General features: G+C 42.9%; 2 protein-coding genes across 4 annotated transcripts in view; one reads left to right on the top strand and one right to left on the bottom strand.

Annotated features, from left to right (window-relative positions):
• HOOK1 (hook microtubule tethering protein 1) overlaps positions 1–2,262 on the bottom strand; it is a 28,314-nt gene extending 26,052 nt beyond the window's left edge. For both annotated transcript variants that reach the window (XM_054834545.1, XM_054834546.1), the window contains exon 1: positions 2,092–2,262. In XM_054834545.1, the coding sequence (XP_054690520.1) occupies positions 2,092–2,142 (51 nt within the window). In that variant the 5' untranslated portion in view covers positions 2,143–2,262. The remainder of the gene's footprint in view (positions 1–2,091) is intronic.
• Positions 2,263–2,463: 201 nt separating this feature from the next.
• Positions 2,464–18,858, top strand: part of LOC129209721 (E3 ubiquitin-protein ligase RNF170-like) — a 46,757-nt gene continuing 30,362 nt past the window's right edge. For both annotated transcript variants that reach the window (XM_054834566.1, XM_054834564.1), the window contains exons 1-2: positions 2,464–2,810; positions 14,046–14,100. In XM_054834566.1, the coding sequence (XP_054690541.1) occupies positions 2,647–2,810; positions 14,046–14,100 (219 nt within the window). In that variant the 5' untranslated portion in view covers positions 2,464–2,646. The remainder of the gene's footprint in view (positions 2,811–14,045; positions 14,101–18,858) is intronic.

The raw sequence follows: 18,858 nt of genomic DNA, 5'->3' as shown, positions 1-18,858 counted from the left end.
TTTAATCCAACTCCATCAAAACTTTAAATACAATGACACCTGGGTTGTTGAATCAACACATAACATTTTTATTCAAATTTTCTCTTTCTTCTCTGGACAATTCATGCTTTCTAATACAGAATTTTCTAAAATAAATAAAGACAAGATCTGGCAGCAGAACACAGAAAATCATGAGCATGTCTTCACTATACTAATGAGTAAATAAATTGAGAAACCTTTAGCACCAGAGAATTACAGAATCCTTCTCTCTTCAGATATACAGCATTTCACTCCCCCCTCCGCAAATATGCTCAACTTCAAAAGATCAATTTTTTTTTCTTGTTCAGACTGAAGTTCAAGTTGAAAGGATGTTTGAAACATATCAGTGTTAACAGTGGCTTTCTACTAAGTTGTAAACTAGGTTTGAAAAATAGGGTGTTAAATCTGAAAACATGCATCTGGCAGTGCATCTGCTGAGTGTTGTATACAAAACCTGAACACGCAGAGCTGGATGTTCATTTACATAAACAACACCACACAAAGCTCTTTCAGTTTAAGGCTAGATAAAGTTCCATTAGTATTCCCTTTAAGATTCATGATCTAATTACAGCTATGCACTATGATGATACCAAAAATGAAAATATCTTAAGCAGGAATTGCAGAAATTATAAGAGTTCAGCACTGCTGAAAGGATTTTGAGACAGAGTTCAGGAACGCATATGCTCAAGTTGCTTCACTGATTTATTCTGCAATTGAATAATGATGCAATTATTCCTAACTGACTACTGAGAGGAAAATACAGAGTTAAAGAATCCAAAAAAGAGAAAGAAAAGTACATATAGAAGATACCAACTCTAGAAAGGCAACCACTAGACAACTGAAATTCTTAAGACCAACAAAACATTGAAAACATATAAGGTCACTAAAAGCAAAGTGGAGGGAGGAAAAGAAAGGAGGAAATTGGCTTTCAGTGATTTATTACTCATCAAAACTTCTGAGCTGTCATATAGAACGTAAAAGGAACACCCACTCTGGTAGCTGTTGCTGTCACTTTTGCCAGTTTCATTCCTGGATCTCCACAATGCTTCTAAACCACTCCCTTCCTTCCCTGATTTACACTTCACACAGGTAAAACACCTGCTATTTCTAGAGAAACTCTTCATGCCGGGTAATTGCGGCCTTCCCTGCCAAGATTTGATGTGAAATTCTGTTTAGTAGAGCTCACTCTCACCAAAAACATTGCATCTGCAAGACCAGAATTACAGACAAGGAAGCTGAAGAAACTTGGAAAGACCAAGGGATAAAAAGAAAACAAGCTTGACTGAACAAATACTGAACAAATAACGTGCTTCTTGCAGACATCATACATTTAGGTGCACTGTGCCTGACTAATAATTGTTTTAACCAACTGAAAGCTGGTATGAAACGTTCTGAGGTTTCCGCTCCCGTGAACTCAATTCAAATTACTTGCATATATTTGTTATTATTGTTAATTACTGAGCAGTTTCCACATTGAAGCCACTGCTGAAGAACCACTACTTGGGCCTATAGGATATTCAAAAGACCACAGCTACACTTCAAGGGAGTTTGCAAGAACATTTTACGGGTTGTAAAAACACTTGTTTCCCATGCAGGCTCCATTACCGCAGCCATCCCTGTATCCCAACCGCCTCCAGCCTCTCCTCACTCGCCGCTTGGGCGGCTCTCCCGCCCCTCGGAGCACCTGACAGGAGCCCCAGCCAGCGGGCTGCTCGTCCTCCGGGGCGCAGAGGGCGTCCCCCCGCCCCGGCAGGCCCCGTCCCGCCGCCACCGAGCTGCCGGGCGCCGCGGCCGCCTCACCCAGCCTGTGGCCGTCGCCCCCGTCACCACGGCAACGGCGCGGGACCAACAGGTGCCCTCGCGCCGCTCCCCGCCAGCCCCGCAGGCGCGAAGCCGCCCGCCGCCGCACTCCGGGGGCCTGACAGGAAAAGCCCCTCTCCGCCGGGGTAGGCCGCTCCTGCACCCCACCCCCGCCGCCGCCTCCTCCTCCGGAGACTCCTGGGGGACACCGAAAGCGCACCGCCGGCGGGCAGGGAGGAGCGCGGGTAGGAGGGACCCCCCCGCCCCACTCACCCACAGGATGAGGCTGTCACAGAGCAGGAGGTCAGCCGCCTTCGCCTCCATAGCGGCGGCCTCTTCCCACCACCGGCCGCCCCCGCTCAGGGCGGCTGCGTAAGCACCCGATGCACCGAGCGCGCTTACGCCCAGCACAGCGCACAGCTGACGTGACAGAAGAGCCCACCCCGCCCGCACACGTTCCGAACCACGCCCACCTCCGCGCGAGGGGCGGGCGTGTTGTCAGGACGTACACGTCAGCGCCGGCCCATGCCTTCAAACGCCGGGAGTGGCAGCGGGCGTGACCAATCACAGGGGAGGGGGTGTAGTAGTTCGCGCCAATCACATGGCGTACTCCTTTAGGGGCGGGGCTGCGCCTCTCGGCGGCAGCTTTCCTCAGTGGCCGCGGCTGCCGCTTCCGCTTCGTGCGGCCCCCGGCACGGCGTGTGTGGGAAAAGCGGGGACGCGTCACCTACCCCTGGGGTGAAGCGTAGGCCGAGGAGTCACTGGGTACAGCCCCTACCTTCCCTCCGCGGCTGAGAGCCCGCACAGGAGGCGCCGCTCTGTCCTAACATGGCGGCCTCCTCCTCCCGCCCTGGCGGCGCGGGCCGCGGCTGCCTCTCGGCTGTTGCAGCCGCTGTCACAGCCGCTGCCGGAGGCTGGGGACGGACGGTCCGTGGAGATCACGGGGTGAAGAGCTGCTGGCATGGTTCAGACTTACTGTGCCTAAGGTGTAGGTAGGTCAGTGTACATATACCAGCCACAAATGTTGCTTTCAGAGCAGGGTATGGAATTGCTTAAAAAAAATAACATTGTTGAATGAGGCCAAAATATCAATTCCTTCTTTTGGGGAGGCAAAGGATGGAAAGCACTTAAGCAGGAGACTGACGAGCAACCATTTTAACCCTTCTCCATGACATGCCCCTGTCCAGCAGCACAGGTGGGACTGAGAAGGGCTACAGCAGTTTCACCTCTTTTTAATACTGTCTTTTTTTTTTTTTCTCAGCCTCAGAGGCTGTTGCTAGTACCACCCAAACCCCACCGGACTCCCATGTCTCACGGGCGGCAGTTGTCACCCCTCAGCGAGAGGGGTGAAGGAGGCCACAGCTCGGGGGCACTGCTGAACTACTCCCCAGCAAGTCTTTCATCCACCTGGCAGCGTGGGGCATGCTGCCAAGTTTCTGCAGGCGGCCCTGTAATGATTGCCTGCACAGGCCATCAAACAGCACCTGACAGGCACAGTGCACATTCTTTTTATCTTACGTATTTCAATACATGATACCTAAAACATAGGAGTACTTTTTTGTTTGATCTTTCTTGATTCATAAAAAAAAAAACCCAAACAAAGTTCTTTCACTTGCTTTCCTCTGTTGTATTTGTTTCATTGGAAAACCTGTTTTATTTGATCACGTCTTGGGTATGCTTGGCTCGGGATCTTGTCTTCTGTAATACCCTGGCTCAGATGCTCCAGAGAAAGGTCTAAGTACCTTAGACGCTAAGAAGATGTGATTACTCTGTCCCTCTGCTGTTTCAGCACAAGAACTTCAGTAATGTTTCTCTCCAACAGCCTCTTTTACTAATTGATTCAAACTGTTACTTTTTGTTAGCTGGTTCTTTTTTAATCAAGATTCTTACACTGCCCGTTGTTAACGGAATACGCAGAATAGCATTAAACACATCAGTGGGATAACCTAATAGTGGACTGAGTAATAGCTGTTATGGTCATCATATACTTTTTTTGCTATTCTACTTCAACATACATGCTTTAATTCTCTGTTACTGAGTCTACTTTTACGCATAGAGATTAGAGGAAGTGGACAGTATTTACATGACTATTTCCCCCCAAGGTGCTGTCTAGAAGTGATAAAGGCTTGAGAGTGGTCTTGGATTTCTGGAAAGCTTTTGACTGTTTCCTTCACCAGAGGTTCTTAAAGAGATTTGCCATTGAAGATTATGGAAAATCCTTATTAAAAATAGAATAAGGAATAAAAGGTTTTTACAGTAAAATCCCACAGAGTTCTGTGCTAGGATTTGTGTAGTTGAATAGGCTCATTGTAGTTTTTTTTTCATTTTTCCTCTTTTATAATTTCTGTTATCTTTTGTTAATTTTTGCTTTACTGCTCTTCATTTCCTTGCTGTTTCTCCTTTCTGTTATTTTATGTCCTTTCCCTTCTTTGGAAGTACCACATCTTAGCATCTGTCACTTCCTACCAAACTTTACCCATTTTCCTCTGACCCGTTTCACAGAAACATGTAAAGCTGCATTTCACCTTTGTCATTTCACATGCGCTTTCTCTGCAGATTCAACCTCTCACACACTTGCTGTCTTTATACAGTTTCTACAGGCAGCTCCTCTTTCCTGGGCTTATGCCACATAAGCCAGGGAGCAGCAAAAGACAGCTGCTTTCTAGGAAACGTGGAACTAAGAGCGAGAACGCAGCCTGCAGGGCAGGGGCTTCACCAGCCAGGGCCCCATCCCACAGCATGTGAGCAAGGCAGGTCCAGGCACGTTTAACACTGAGTTCAGATGGTCAGGGAAGTTCATGGTGATGAGGCAACTACAAAGTAAAGCCCAGAAGGCAATCTGCTGGTCAGGGTCAGGCCCAGTGAGGTTAACCAGCGTCAGGCACAGTCCCATGATCATCGGGCAGGTGCACAGTGACAAGACAGTTCTGAGGTCAAGCTGGGAATTCAGTCCACAGGTCAGAGTCCAAATCAGTGGAGTCCTTGGCCAGGCACAGACATGGCCCTGACTCAGCTGAAGGCCGAGGGCTGAGCTTAGAGTGGCTCATGGGCTGAGGGTGTGGGTGGAGGCACCAGGTAAAGCCATAAAGGCCCATTAGTGCACTCAGGGCCCTGACAACATTGCTTCAGGGGGTCATCTTCCATACATGCAAAAAATACTGCAGAGAACAGTTTTACACTGAAGAGCTATACAGTGCAGACAGGAGGGAAGGGCGGGGCATAATCAGATCTAGCCAAGGCCTAATACCCCTATTTCAGGGTTGCTCCTCGTTCAAAAGCATCTAGAAATTATTATTCATAAGGGTTGCCTATGCTGGAAAGGTGTTACAGACTGTAGATAGTGCAGAGGGGCTGGCTGAGATCTGTGGGAGAGGCACTCATCTGAAATAAAAGGCAGGCTGTACAGGTTTGCTAATCTGGGATTATGTCAGATGAGATTGGCTCACCTATGTGCTCCTGGCTGTTGCATCCATGTCAAATGGCTGACCGAATGATTTGGGTGCTCACCCAGATAAACCAGTATTAGCACACAGCAAGGATCTTTCTGGGGAACATTACGCTTACAGCGTGCCGAGTTCTACAGAGAACCACAATACAAATATATGTGGAAATCTGTGCAGCTATTTTACATCTTCCATATTGCAGCTACACAGGGGCACATCAGGAACTCCACAGCACTGGCAAGCTGTGCGTAGAGTTCAGCTGTGGGGCAGAGGAAGCAGTAACAAAGGGAAGCCTTGTAAGTTATGTAGAATAAGGTAGTTTGTTTTTATTTTTTATTCCTGGCTGAAAATTTCTCCATGAACTGTAGCTCACGTGAATGTCTGTCAGCAAATTCTGGTTTTGTGCCAAAGATTATGACATATTGACGTTCTAGAAACAGGGAAGACTAGCTTGGCACCTCATACCAGGACTGCGGTTCAATCTCCTGATGTCTAATGTTCACTGTTACTACATTTTAAAGCCAGATTAAATTACTTCTCAGAATAGGAACTTAATTAAAATGTGTTCACTCTTTCTGATAGTGCGTCCTTTGCCTTCTTGACAAAGCATCTGACAATCTCTCAGTAAGGGTTGTCTACCTTAACAAAAAAGAACAATGGTATCTGCTGCAATAATTTAAATTGCTAGGCTTAAAAATAAAATTATTCCTAAGGGTGGGTTTTTTATTATTATTTTCAATGGGACTTATATTATTATATACAGTAATATGAACAATGTTTAGTTCAGACATTACTTGGTAGATTGCTCAAGCAAGCCGCATATCCAGACACTTGAGTTTTCCTGTACCTTGTGTGGCAGATGTGCATGTCTCTTGTAGTTTAAAAACATTCTTCTTCTTGTTGGAAAATCCTCATTTGCAGGACTGCATCTAAAAGGGATTTTCTAAGCACTTGGCAACAAAGACATCAGAATGTAAAAATACTGAACAGTGACACTTGGTGGTTAGTTATGTAACTTGCACATTTCTCATCATTAGAATATATGAGATGAAAAATGATCCTCAGCTTTTCCGTCACATTTTGTAGCTTGGCTGATACGATTTATGGAAGTCTGCACTTCCCGAGCATTTACAAAAGCTTTAGAAACATCAAATAAGCCTCATGATGCTCTGTGGGGCTAAGGCATATTTGAATTTTTCAGATGCAGAAACTAGAAACTAACCAATTACCAAAATATGTGCAGTTAATTATTAGGCAATACAAACTGATTTTATACCTGCTGTATTCCCTAGGCCACATGTCCCTTCACATCCTGTCATAGTCTCTTATATCTTCCTGGCACATAGACTCCTGCTTCCTTTTGAATCAAGCTCTGTCTGTATTGGAAGTTACATATTTTAATGAAAAAGGCATTGGCTATCTGTTTATTCCCCAAATGTGGCCAATTTAGAAGTTACTATAATCAAATAAAAATTATTCAGCATAACTGAACACCTAAAAATCATAAAACATGAAGAAAAAAACCCCCACATCATGATTCTAACGTGAACTCATGTTATTTGACTGGCTCAAGATTATCGGTATCTTGCTGGTCTCATGCAGGTTTGTGTTTCCTGATTGCACAAGAGACCGACCAGGCTTCCAAAAACTGCAGGTCACTGGCACTCAGCACTCATGGTCTTGTGATTACTGCTGTACCCCCAAGGGCCTGACAGCTCCTTACAGTTACCCAAGACACCTGTGTCAGCTGTAAGAGTCATACCAATCCATTGCTTACTCTATTGAGGTGTAAGAAGGTTGGGGGGAACAGCTTATTTCATTATTGCTTTCCAATCTTACCATCAATTGCATTTTACAAGAGTAGCAACTCACAGAGCAAGGATGGTTGAGGTACAGAGAAAACCTTACCATGATCTGAAAAGGAGCTGTTTGGGCACATGATGCTGGCTTACCTCCTCACTTCTGAGAAAAACAGCTTGAGGTGATGAAAAGATAAAAACAGGAACAGTAAAAAGAGGCATTTGTGATGGCTGAAATACTATTGGGATAGCTGACCATTTCGCAGTGTTTCAGTTCTATGCCCTTGTATGATTTTTGGTGAGGGCAGGAGGTACTGGTGGTGGTGGTTTATGCAGGGGTGGGGGGAATAGGATGATATAGGCTATATAGAGTATGTCTGTACTGCACAGTTAGCCAACACGACTGACTACTGTGCTCTGTCAATGTGTCTCCTCTGTTTGAAGGAGATCCCATTGCTTTTTCTCTGAAGATGCTCTATGGTACTTTCCAAGTCAATTATGCCCTGAGGGAAATGGGAGCAATGTCATGATGATGAATGTAAAATTTTTCACTATGTAACTGAAGTATCTATTTTGTAAAATATTCTGAAATACTTTGGCTGTTATAGAAGATGAAAGTCACTATAATCCATTCATTATCAAAAGAGTAGGTGTGGTGGGTTGACCCTGGCGGGGGGCCACGTGCCCACCGGAGCCACTCTATCACTCCCCTCATTCATTAGACAGGGGAGAAAAAGTATAACAAAAAGCTTATGGGTTGAGGTAAGGACAGGGAGAGATCACTCACTAATTATCGTCACGAGCAAAACAGACTGAACAGAGAGGAAATTCATCTAATTTATTACTAAGCAAAACAGAGTAGAGGAATGAGAAAATAAAATCAAACCTTAAAACACCTCCCCCCACCCCTCCCATCTTCCTGTGCTCAACTTCACTCCCGGCTTCAACCTTCCCCCCCCCTCAGCGGCACAGGGGGACGGGGAATGGGGGTTACGGTCAGTTCATCACATGTTGGTTCATGCCGCTTCTTCATCCTTAGGGGGAGGACTCCTCTCATCGTTCCCCTGCTCCAGCATGGAGTCCCTCTCACGGGAGACGCTCCTTCACGAACTTCTCCAACGTGAGTCTCTCCCACAGGCTACAGTCCTTCACGAACTGTTCCAGCATGGTCTCCTCCATGGGGTGCAGACCTTCAGGAGCAAACTGCTCCAGCGTGGGTCCCCCACGAGGTCACAAGTCCTGCCAGCAAACCTGCTCTGCCATGGGCTCCTCTCTCCACGGGTCCACAGGTCCTGCCAGGAGCTTGCTCCAGCGTGGGCTTCCCACAGGCCGCAGCCTCCTTCAGGTGCCTCCACCTGCTCCGGCGTGGGGTCCTCCACAGGCTGCAGGTGGAATCTCTACACCCCCTCATCCTTCCTCCATGGGCTGCAGGGGGACAGCCTGCTTCACCATGGTCTTCACCACGGGCTGCAGGGGGATCTCTGCTCCGGCGCCTGGAGCTCCTCCTCCTCCTCCTTCTGTGCTGACCTTGGCATCTGCAGAGTTTCTTACATCTTCTAACTCCTCTCTCTGGCTGCAAAAGCTCTCTCTCTAAGTGTTTTTCTTCTTCTTAAATATGTTATCACAGAGGCGCTGATTGGCTTGGCCTTGGCCAGCGGCGGGTCCGTCTTCGAGCCGGCTGGCATTGGCTCTGTCAGACACAGGGGAAGCTTCTGGCAGCTTCTCACAGAAGCCACCCCTGTAGCCCCCCCGCTACCAAAACCTTGCCATGCAAATCCAACACAGTAGGAATTCTGCATATTTTGTATATTCTGAAAAGGAAAACCTTGTATGAGAGTATATTCATCGAAGGAGTCTTGTATTCAGACTTTTCTGAAAGGTGGAAATATTTTCACATAGAATAAGCATCTTTCAAGTATTTTCACATTAGATGGAAATACTTTCATCACTTGAGGCCCTTCTCGGAAGTCATTCAACTATGAGAACACTTGTTTTTAATAAAAGACTGTTTAAGCCAGTGGGATTCCTGGAATTCCTGAGCAGTTTATTCTCTTCTTTACACTTTCCTTAGCACATCTTAACTCAATGAACATATTCTTTGATCCACACAGGCTTAATGGTGGTAAGAAATAGCCATCTCATTAAAACTATGAAGGTTTGGACTGGCATTTCTGCTCTGTCTTACAGTAAATTTAGTTTTGACTGGAGTAATCTCTGGGGTCCTTGGCTACAAACTTTGAGGTATAGTTATTTTAGCCCATGTGATACAGTGAGTTTATATAGAGTACAAATACATCTACACCTGTTACACAGAATAATAATATTTAGTTTATTATAGTAGTTTCAGAAAAAAATAGCAAGTACTTTACAAATATTAATTAAGGTTTATCGTATGTCAAGTGAAGTAGACATTGATAAAGTGAAACATGTTACTTTAACAATATTGCTAACATGAGCTATGCAGATCAAATTTTATTACAGAAAATACTAAATTGCAATAGGACTCTATTGGTAATCTAATCCATAAGACAAATAAACAAAACCTGGTAGAGTCTCCGTAGACAGTTATTTATTAGAGAAAGAAGAGATGGGTAAAGGAGCTGACTGAACAGAGAGGCTGCTCAGACTTGATTTGAAGCAATTAACTTACTTGCCTTAGTACCCTTCAGAGCCGCAGGGTCTGCAGAGATGTGGCTTCTTTTTAAATTATCTATGTGAGTGTCTCTGGCCAGTCCACTGTCTAAATTCTCCTGGGGAAAGGAAATTCACTTTGCAGGATCAAAGAGAAAAAGACAAGATGGACTGTATGAGGACTACCTTACCTGGTCACTCCTTAAAGAACTAGAAAAGATGAATGCAGAGAATGACAGAGTATCTCTGCTTTAGTATAATGTAATTCCTGGGGGGGGGGGGGGGTGGTGTAGAGAAAAGGGGAAAATAATGCCACAGAGCCAAAAGTTGTGATATCTCATTAAATTCCATGAAAAGCTATACTGGAAACAAAGCAGGTCAGAGGTGGAAAACTAACTGCCTACATTTATAAAAAAGATTGTGACTAGATCTTTGTAGTTGTACCTTTCAGCTTCACACAGCAGGAGAATAAATGGTTAACATCTTTAAGGAATGATCTACCTTGATTATCTTAGGGAAATATTTCAGAATAGGGAACTTTTATGAACAATGACTTGAGCAAGATAAAATATGTACACCTCTACGACATCACTTCTCCTCAACGAGACCTCACTTTGTCACTGTAACCCTCCCTCCTAGCACGCTCTCTCGCTGCCTCGGTTGTTTCTCTAACATTTGTCAACCTCATATCTATGCTTTTCTATTTCTGGCTTTTTGTTTACTTTCGCACAGATATCTGCACTTCTATTTTGGTACTCTTATCTTTTTTTCAGTGAACAAGGTCACAAGTGAAAGTGGGCTTTAGCAATTCCAGTATTAGCTAGCTGACATTAATTGACATCATGGAACTGCTTGCACTGTCATGGTAGTAGCTCCTGGCTTTACAAGTTCACATGTATTACATTTCTCAGATACAATTTCAGTTGGTGCCAGTAACAAAAAAATTCAGTACTGGGATATGAACAGTGACAGCGATGTATTTGTCACAAACAAATCCACATTCACACTTTCAAATCCTGTTTCCACAGGTGCGTTGAAAAGGCAGGGCAATGTATTCCTTTCTCAACATCTGTAAGTTGGTGTGAAAAAAATACTAAAAGATGTGTTTTTAAAAGGAGTGTTTAAATAGTATTCTCTAGTTGAAGAAGAAAAGTCTGTGTTCAAAAACAGAAACACTAGATGAAAATGTCACAGCTATCACTTGCTACTAATAACACAGAAATGTCTAAACCCCAACCATAACTAAACAGAGTAGAATAGCTACAGGTACGTAAAGCATAAGATGAATTGTTCTGATACTCACCGCAACATTTATATGTTGAATAAGCAAGTTAGTATGCACCTGTCAAAACTGAGTTCAGATTTCCCATCCTTTTTATATCAATATCTTTTTCTTTGAAAATAAGCTTCAGTTTGCCTAAAAGTTTTGAACAAATTTTTTTCATATTTTAAGGTTCTCTTGATATAGCATATTCCGAAGAGTGAAAGCCAACTCCTACAGCAGGGGGGTCGAGCCTCTTTTTAACAGATTGCTCACTCTAAGCAGTGCCAGGCAGGTTACAATTATTTTTATTGGCATTTATAACAAAATTACATTTTGCACTTGCATAATTTTTTAGGATAAAAGTTACAATTGTCTGATTTTACTAGCTGTTCACTTATGTTTCCATTTAGAGAGATTTTTCTCTTGCTTTCCTGATGCTCTTCACTGACAGTTGCTCTGACATGTTTTGCTCTTGCATAGGAACCAGGTTCACAGTGTTCTGATAGCTCAGCTCCTCATTTTAGCAGAACACTGTGAAGCCTGCCTACATAGCCAGCAGCCGCCACTCTTACATCCCAGGATGGAATTAGGTCACAGCTGGGACACGCTGAGAGCTCATAATGCAAAACTGCATCTCAGCCGAAAACCCCTTGCTTTGTGTCAAATGCCGTTACATAGGTTCTGCTCCAAAACACTGCCAAGAGGTGTTACTTCACATCTTTATGCTTCTCAATCCCATCTTTATACTTCTCAGGCCAAATTTTTGGCTAGGTAGGCTTTTGTCAAGTAGAATAAGAAACTTTATTTGTAAAATTGGGAATTAATAATGCAGTAATATGACTGGTTGGCATTTGATGGGACTATTTGACTATGCAAAATAACTCAGGCATGTTAAGTGTTTGCCAGCTCAAACTCCAAAGCCAAAACTTATTATCAGTAAACAGTATTACTTGCACTGTAGTTGTGCTTTAAGGCCTCAACTAAAGATCTAGCACCAAAAAAGCCCAACCCACAATGAGACAAAATGGATCAGAAAAGCAACTTTCAAGCATGTACTGGGGCCAAAAAAGTTAGCAAAACAATAGGAATGACTGGCCTTGGGCAATCATGTTTTTACTGATTTAAAATATAGATTCATAGAAGTTTAAGAGATTTTTCTTGCGGCCCTTATCTTTCTCAAAATATTCTGGAGCCATGTGATGGGAACCTTGCTGTTATTTAGCATCTTTCTCTGGCAGATAAGTATGGTCAAATTCAAGGAGTTAAGCCTAATAAAATCTCAGTTTCCCCGTTAAAGACTGGGCACTGATTAAAGTGCAAGAAGACTGCAGATTCCCGGCTGTCCTGCATCTAGCTGTGCCTGGGGGAAAGGGGAAGTGCTTTGAACCGTAATAGTAACTGAGCAATAACAGGTTTAGAGTGACATAAAAAAACGGACCCAAAATCCTGCTTATTAAAACAATGCATGATTTAGCATCCAGTTTCCAAGACTAGCGTTGTCTGTTAGAGAAGGGCATTAAGTGACTGCAAAAGAGCCATAGCACTATGCATACAGCCCCTGGCAAGTAAAAGGAAAACTTCTGGGCTTATTTCACCTTTACAAAACGTCTATAATCTTTTTGCTATTATTTAGTTAGAGGGGAATTCACCTCTGTATTAAAACCATTCTGATCCTTTTTTGAGTTAGTACTAATCAAATGCTCGAGTTGCCTAGCTAAAATAGATTTAATGTGTTCAAACCAATTTTCCAGTGTACAAACATTCCTGTCTAAAAATCACACGAATAAATGACATCTTTGTTAGCAGCCTTTATGAATGTAACATGTTGAGCAGAGTAGCTGGGAAAAGGTTAGAGAGAAAGAGCTCAGACATTTGGAGAGTCCATCGAGGTGAAGCATTTTACTAGGACAGCCTGGAAAGGATGGCACTGCTTACACTGTGTCAGTTCTCTGGATTAAGAAATGGCTCCAGCTTCTGCATCTGTCAGTCTGGCACCTTTAATAAGTAATTAAATCACACTGTAGATTTGTATACATACTTGGATAAATAATAAATGACAGCTATCACACTGGCATGCGAGCACGCATGCATACCCAGGGCAGGAAATCACATACAGTATTTCATTTGTTGCCAATTTATCTGTAACAAAGTGAGGAAGATGCCCTGGGGACTGGGGACTAACAAGGAGCATTGTTTATGCTACAAATCCCATCCAGTTATTAGTCTTTGAAAACTGCTTTGTTTAGCTTATCAGTGCTTCAGCAGGAATGCCAGGGGCATTATTTTTGCTCTAAGTGTATTTCTATTCCAATATTACTGACTCCTACTCCACCCTCCATAATAGGTTATGTGTTACCTGAGGGCTGAAAATTAGGCATGTGCTTCAATGCCTTGATGAATCAGGATCAGGATAGTTAACACTGCACAAAACCAAGCCCTTAACAGGTTTCCATATTCATTTTGTTGCATTAAATTGGAGAACATCTTTACAGAAACCAAGCCTTTCTTAAGGACCATAGAGCATGACAAAGGATAAATACCTTATGAAGTATATATGCCCATCTCTCAAAATGATTTTAGCATGTTAGACCTTTTGCTTCAATTCTACATTTCACTTTTGATTAATTGGACAATATTGTGTTAGAAAAGCAAATTCTGCAGTTATGCAACTCCAAAGTAGTACAAGTGTCTGGCAAGTTTTAAGCCTGTTTCACAACAGTACTGATAAGCTGCTACTCTATCAGATGATCAAAATACCTGTAGTGTGCCCTTGATCAAGTTAATATTTAAAAATAGTAATGCAATTTTTTGGTTAGGTTCAGGTATCTTTTCAATTATGTTAAACATCTTTTGGGGTGAGAAGATTTATTTAGGTGTTTTAGAAAGGGAGGGCTGTTGGGGTTTTTTTCCAGAAGTCCTCTGCTTTTTTTAGCAGATTTGCTTTATTTGAGGGGGAAAAAAAACCCAACCCACCACGTTTGTTTCATGGAAAGAATTTAGAAAACCTGACAGACCATTGCCATTGGGCAACTAAGTTAATAATTGACAAAGATGCATAGCTGGCCTTAATGAATGATTCCACACCAACAGTGTCAGCTGGTGTAACCTGCTCAGCTCTTCTCAAACATTTCTGGAAAGAGGAATGGTAAGCCAAACTTTATGTAGGTCTTCTGAACCACGGTAGGAAGTGTTCATTAGAATTATTATTAATAAATATTTGAAGTATTTATTTATACTTTTAATCATTGGATTACTTTTGGAAAATTTGCATGAATCAATTCTTCCATTTAAAATATGTCATATTTTTAATTTGCTTGTAATTATGTTAAATATGCATTGTCAAATAATGAGCTGTCCAGTGTATCCTCCCTGATGATCTTAACTGGCCTTGTAATTGAGACACGGAGCAGCTGCTCACCTATCACAGCAATCTGATCAAGAGCTCGCACTGTGTCATGCCTTCCTAACAAGTTTAAACCTCAAAGCAGGGTCTATTTTACTTCTAAATAATGGCACATGTTCATGGAAAAATGAACAAATGTTTGTTAGCACTCAAATCTGCTAAGTGCTTTTAAAACTTTAATTCCTTTTCTTCAAACATGCTGATGAGAATGGCTTCATCACTGATGCTTTAAAACTAAATTTCTTTGTGGTAAAACTGAAAGTTGTCGTGAGCTGAGCTGTGTCACAGAGATAAAGGCTTAAACCCATAATCAACAATCTGATCACTACTTTTTCATGCCTTCCTTTTGCATGCAAGTATTAAAAATATATCAAATCTAGTGGCAGCACTTTAGTACAATAGGCTTGATTTTTGCAGAGTTCTACTAGAATCATTTTCTGAAATGCTCAGCTTTCATTTTAAGCCAAAAGATGAGTCCAGATTTGAAAAAATGTCCTTTTTCTCAAAAATCTGACTGTCATTTAGGGAACTTCCGGGCATCAAGAGCTTGAAAACCTAGTTCCTGATGAGGTAACTCCATCGAGAATTCTTTTGCAAATCTGACCCCAGAAGCAAGTAACACCTGTGGTGCTCACTGAGAAAGGAATACAAACATAAGGACTTGATTTTAGAAAAAAACTATATTTAAATATAAACATGTAAACTTCCCATGGTCTTTGCCAACCAGCAAATTTAAAATTTGACATGAAGCACTGTACATCATCATCCATTGCAACTCCTATAATCTTAATGTAAGCCTTCAAAAGCCATTTGTGTCATATATAAGCATATATGTCACAGTACATTCAACTTACTATCTTCTTGCTAGTTCGTGAGTGGGTTCATTTTCCCTCTACTTTTTACATAGGGAGTCAGTTTATGTCCATTAGCTACTTCAGGCATGTGGTCTGGTGAAAACTGCTGGTTTGGTGGTGAGGGTTTTCCCACTGGACACAGGGGTTGAATCCCTTTGGTCAGTGAAAGCACTATGCCAGCATTCCCTACGTGGGTGAAAACATTCCATGCTGAGAATTATTTAAAAGGTGACCAGTGCTGCTCCCTCGAAATGCTGAGCACTGCCCAGTTCTTTCAGAGAATACTCCTGTGCACTTGAGAGGATGCTGGGTCCCACAGCTTCACAACATGATGGGCTTTTCCTTGCAAATGCTGAGGCTACCTATGTGTTTAGTATTACCATTGGCTCGTGGTAGGCATGTCCAGTACTTGGCCTGGGTGATTTGGGTATAATCCCTACATGTCTCAGTCTCTCTCTGTGCTGTAGAAGGTGCTCAGGAGGCTAACGCTGGACTAGGGAATTCATGGTGGAGAGGCTAGCCAAAAGGTAGGTATTGTGGCACTTAAAATTTGAGGTGGCAGAGTGTAAGGCTTTCTCTGGATCTTTGGATTCTAAGTCTGTTTTTCAGAATTATTTGCTTCTGAACTTTGGGTGGGGTTTTTCCCACTTCTTCCAAATGAAGTAAACTGACTTCTACTGGACTATACATTTAACGTTCCCATTCTGACTGTAGTGTGATTCCCAAGAACATATGGGCTAAAATACCAATATTTTAGGTTTTTTTTAAAAGATGAATCTTAGACAAAAGCTGATATTAGGTGCTAAAAATAGTATTAAGAAAATCATACATAAAATCTTGACCTGGCTGTCTTCCTTCATATAACACGATGGGAGTACTGTGGTTGTAAAGTATGAGGAATTCCTCAGCTTCCCTCTGTCCCTTAGACTTGGGAACAGACTCATTTCAAACCTCACCAGTGTGACCTGTATGAATCCTGAAGGAACTTCCAGACTTGGTTTTCTGTACTATACATTGTGGCACTCCCTAATTTGACTGCAGCTAATCAACAGTCACTGGAACATGATGTTTCTGGTGACAAATGCTGCAACTTTGCTCCACTTCTCCTAAAGCAGAGATGTTCCTGGCACAGGAGTGTAATTTCTGTATGCTACATAGAAAACTGCTTCCATTTTATTCATCAAAGCTGCTTTACAGTGTTAGTATGGCATCAGCTACGCCTGGGTTTTCAAAGGTGAGATGACAGACACCAAGATCCAAATACAAGGCTATGAAATAGTAACTTCTATGGGCACTCTCAAAGTTTCTAGCCTACAATGTTAAATGGAATCACAGAATCATAGAATGGTTTTGGTTGGAAGGGTCCTTAAAGCCCATTGAGTTCCAACCCCCTGCCATGGTCAGGGACACCCTCCACTAGACCAGGCTGCCCAAAGCCCCATCCAACCTGAACACTTCCAGGGAGGGGGCATCCACAACTTCTCTGGGCAACCTGTGCCAGTGCCTCACCACCTTCACAGGGAAGGTGAGGAGATTAATCTAAATCTGCCGTCCTTCAACTTAAGGCCATTCTACCTCGTCCTGTCACTCCCTGCCCCTGTAAACATCCCTCTCCAGCTTTTCTGTAGGCCCCTTTGGGTACTGGAAGGTGCTCTAAGGTCTCCCTGGAGCCTTCTCTTCTCCAGGCTGAACAACCCCAGCTCTCTCAGCCTGTCTCCATAGCAGAGGTGCTCCAGCCCTTGGATCATCTCCCTGGCCTCCTCTGGACTCGCTCCAACAGCTCCATGTCCTTCTTGTCCTGGGGACCCCAGAGCTGGACGCAGTACTCCAGGTGGGGTCTCACCAGAGCAGAGTAGAGGGGCAGAATCCCCTCCCTTGACCTGCTGGTCACACTGCTTTTGATGCAGCCCAGGACAGGGTTGGCTTTCTGGGCTGCAAGCGCACATTGCTGGCTCATGTTGAGCTTCTCATCAATCAATACCCCCAAGTCCTTCTCCTCAGGGTTGCTCTCATTCCATTCTCCACCCAGCCTGTATTGGTGCTTGGGATTGCCCCGACCCATGTGCAGGACCTTGCACTTGGCCTTGTTGAACTTCATGAGGTTGGCACGGGCCCACCTCTCAAGCCTGTCAAGGTCCCTCTGGATGGGCATTGGAATCACAATTTTAATTACTTTTTGTAGTTACACGTAGAAGTATTGTATGAGAGGAAGGAAGCTCCCTAAAAATCTGTCATTTTAGGCAAAGTCACACTAAATATTTTATTTTGTTAAGACTGTTTAGTGCCATCAAAAACTCAAAGCCTCATGGCACAAAATACTAACTGCCACAATCGCTACTTCAATCTTTAATTCAATCTGCTAGTTCAAATGTTCAAAGGCTGGCTCAAGATTTTGGAAGGGGTAAATTAATTCTGGCAGACTTACGGCTATGTCAGATATCATCTGTCTTCTCTTTCTATCAGATCCAGCTGGGCGGTCCCCTTATAAGTAGGATAAAGCCAACTCGAACACCATTTTGAGTGCTTGGACTAAATAAATCAGAAATTTGATTATGTGCATATAATCTATTAAAAATAAATGAAAGATTTGGCATGTTTTTCCTAGCCTGTCTACTCAGGATAAGACTAAGCAACCGGTATCTTTGCTGAAGGTGACTCCAAGTTTCTTTTTCCCTCAAAATGCTCTATTAATTTAAGAATGGTTATACTAGGTCAAACTAGTATCTGCAGCACTGGATGCCTACAGAAGAATAAAGAAACATGAATGATGCTTCCCCAGAATACTCGTTCATTCTCTAGCAATTTATGGTTCAGGAACTTCCTCAGTCAGGGGTACTGCCTTTGCATTTAGTAGTACCTGATGCCCAGTACCTGTTGAACTCAGAAATTTCTAGCATCCATAAGCATGTCCACTGCTCAACTGCATATGTAAAGAACTGCCTATTTTTTTTTCCTCTCAGTCTGCACCTGTTAGTCATACTGCAAGAGCTGGTCAAGTTTCCCACCTTGCTTCATTCAGTAAAAGACAGCTTATGTGAAAAAAAAAAAATGCAACTTCACGGTACTGGGTTTGAATGGGTTTTCTTCATTGTATACATGCACATACTCTTCACCTAGTGTCATTAATATAGAATCATTGCCTGCTTTTTTGCTCTAATTCAGAGTCCTGACTCTAACTCAAGTGCTCTGAGAGCAGACCTTGAGCATTTTCAAAGTCTCAGCAGCCAGAACTGGTATCATACGGCAACACAGCAACATTCAATTTTCCTGTTTTCTGAACAGCACAAACTCTGTTTCTGCAGACTTGCTCATTAAGTCAGCAGAAGATGAGTCATCTGGAAAAAAACTATAATCATTTGTCCCCTAGGAGTCGTATAATAAGTTAATTATTGTACAACACATTCTAATACAAAATACACAAGCGATTTCAACTTGTTGAGGTTGCAGAGGGCAAGAGAGCGTTTCAAAATTTCCATCAGTTATGGTCTGGGAATGCTGGGTTTCCCTTGACTCAGTATCTATTGCATAATCAGAAACACATTTGGTTCCCTTTGTTGTATGAGACAAAGCTAAAGAAATGTGTGTGTTATTACTTTGCAAAAATAAAGAGTAGATACCTAATCGGCTTATGTCATGTATGCAATGT

Source organism: Grus americana, chromosome 8, assembly GCF_028858705.1.
Source record: "Grus americana isolate bGruAme1 chromosome 8, bGruAme1.mat, whole genome shotgun sequence".
NCBI classification, from domain to species: domain Eukaryota; kingdom Metazoa; phylum Chordata; class Aves; order Gruiformes; family Gruidae; genus Grus; species Grus americana.
Note: the sequence above shows the minus strand (reverse complement) of the source record. Positions and strands in the feature narration are given on the sequence as shown.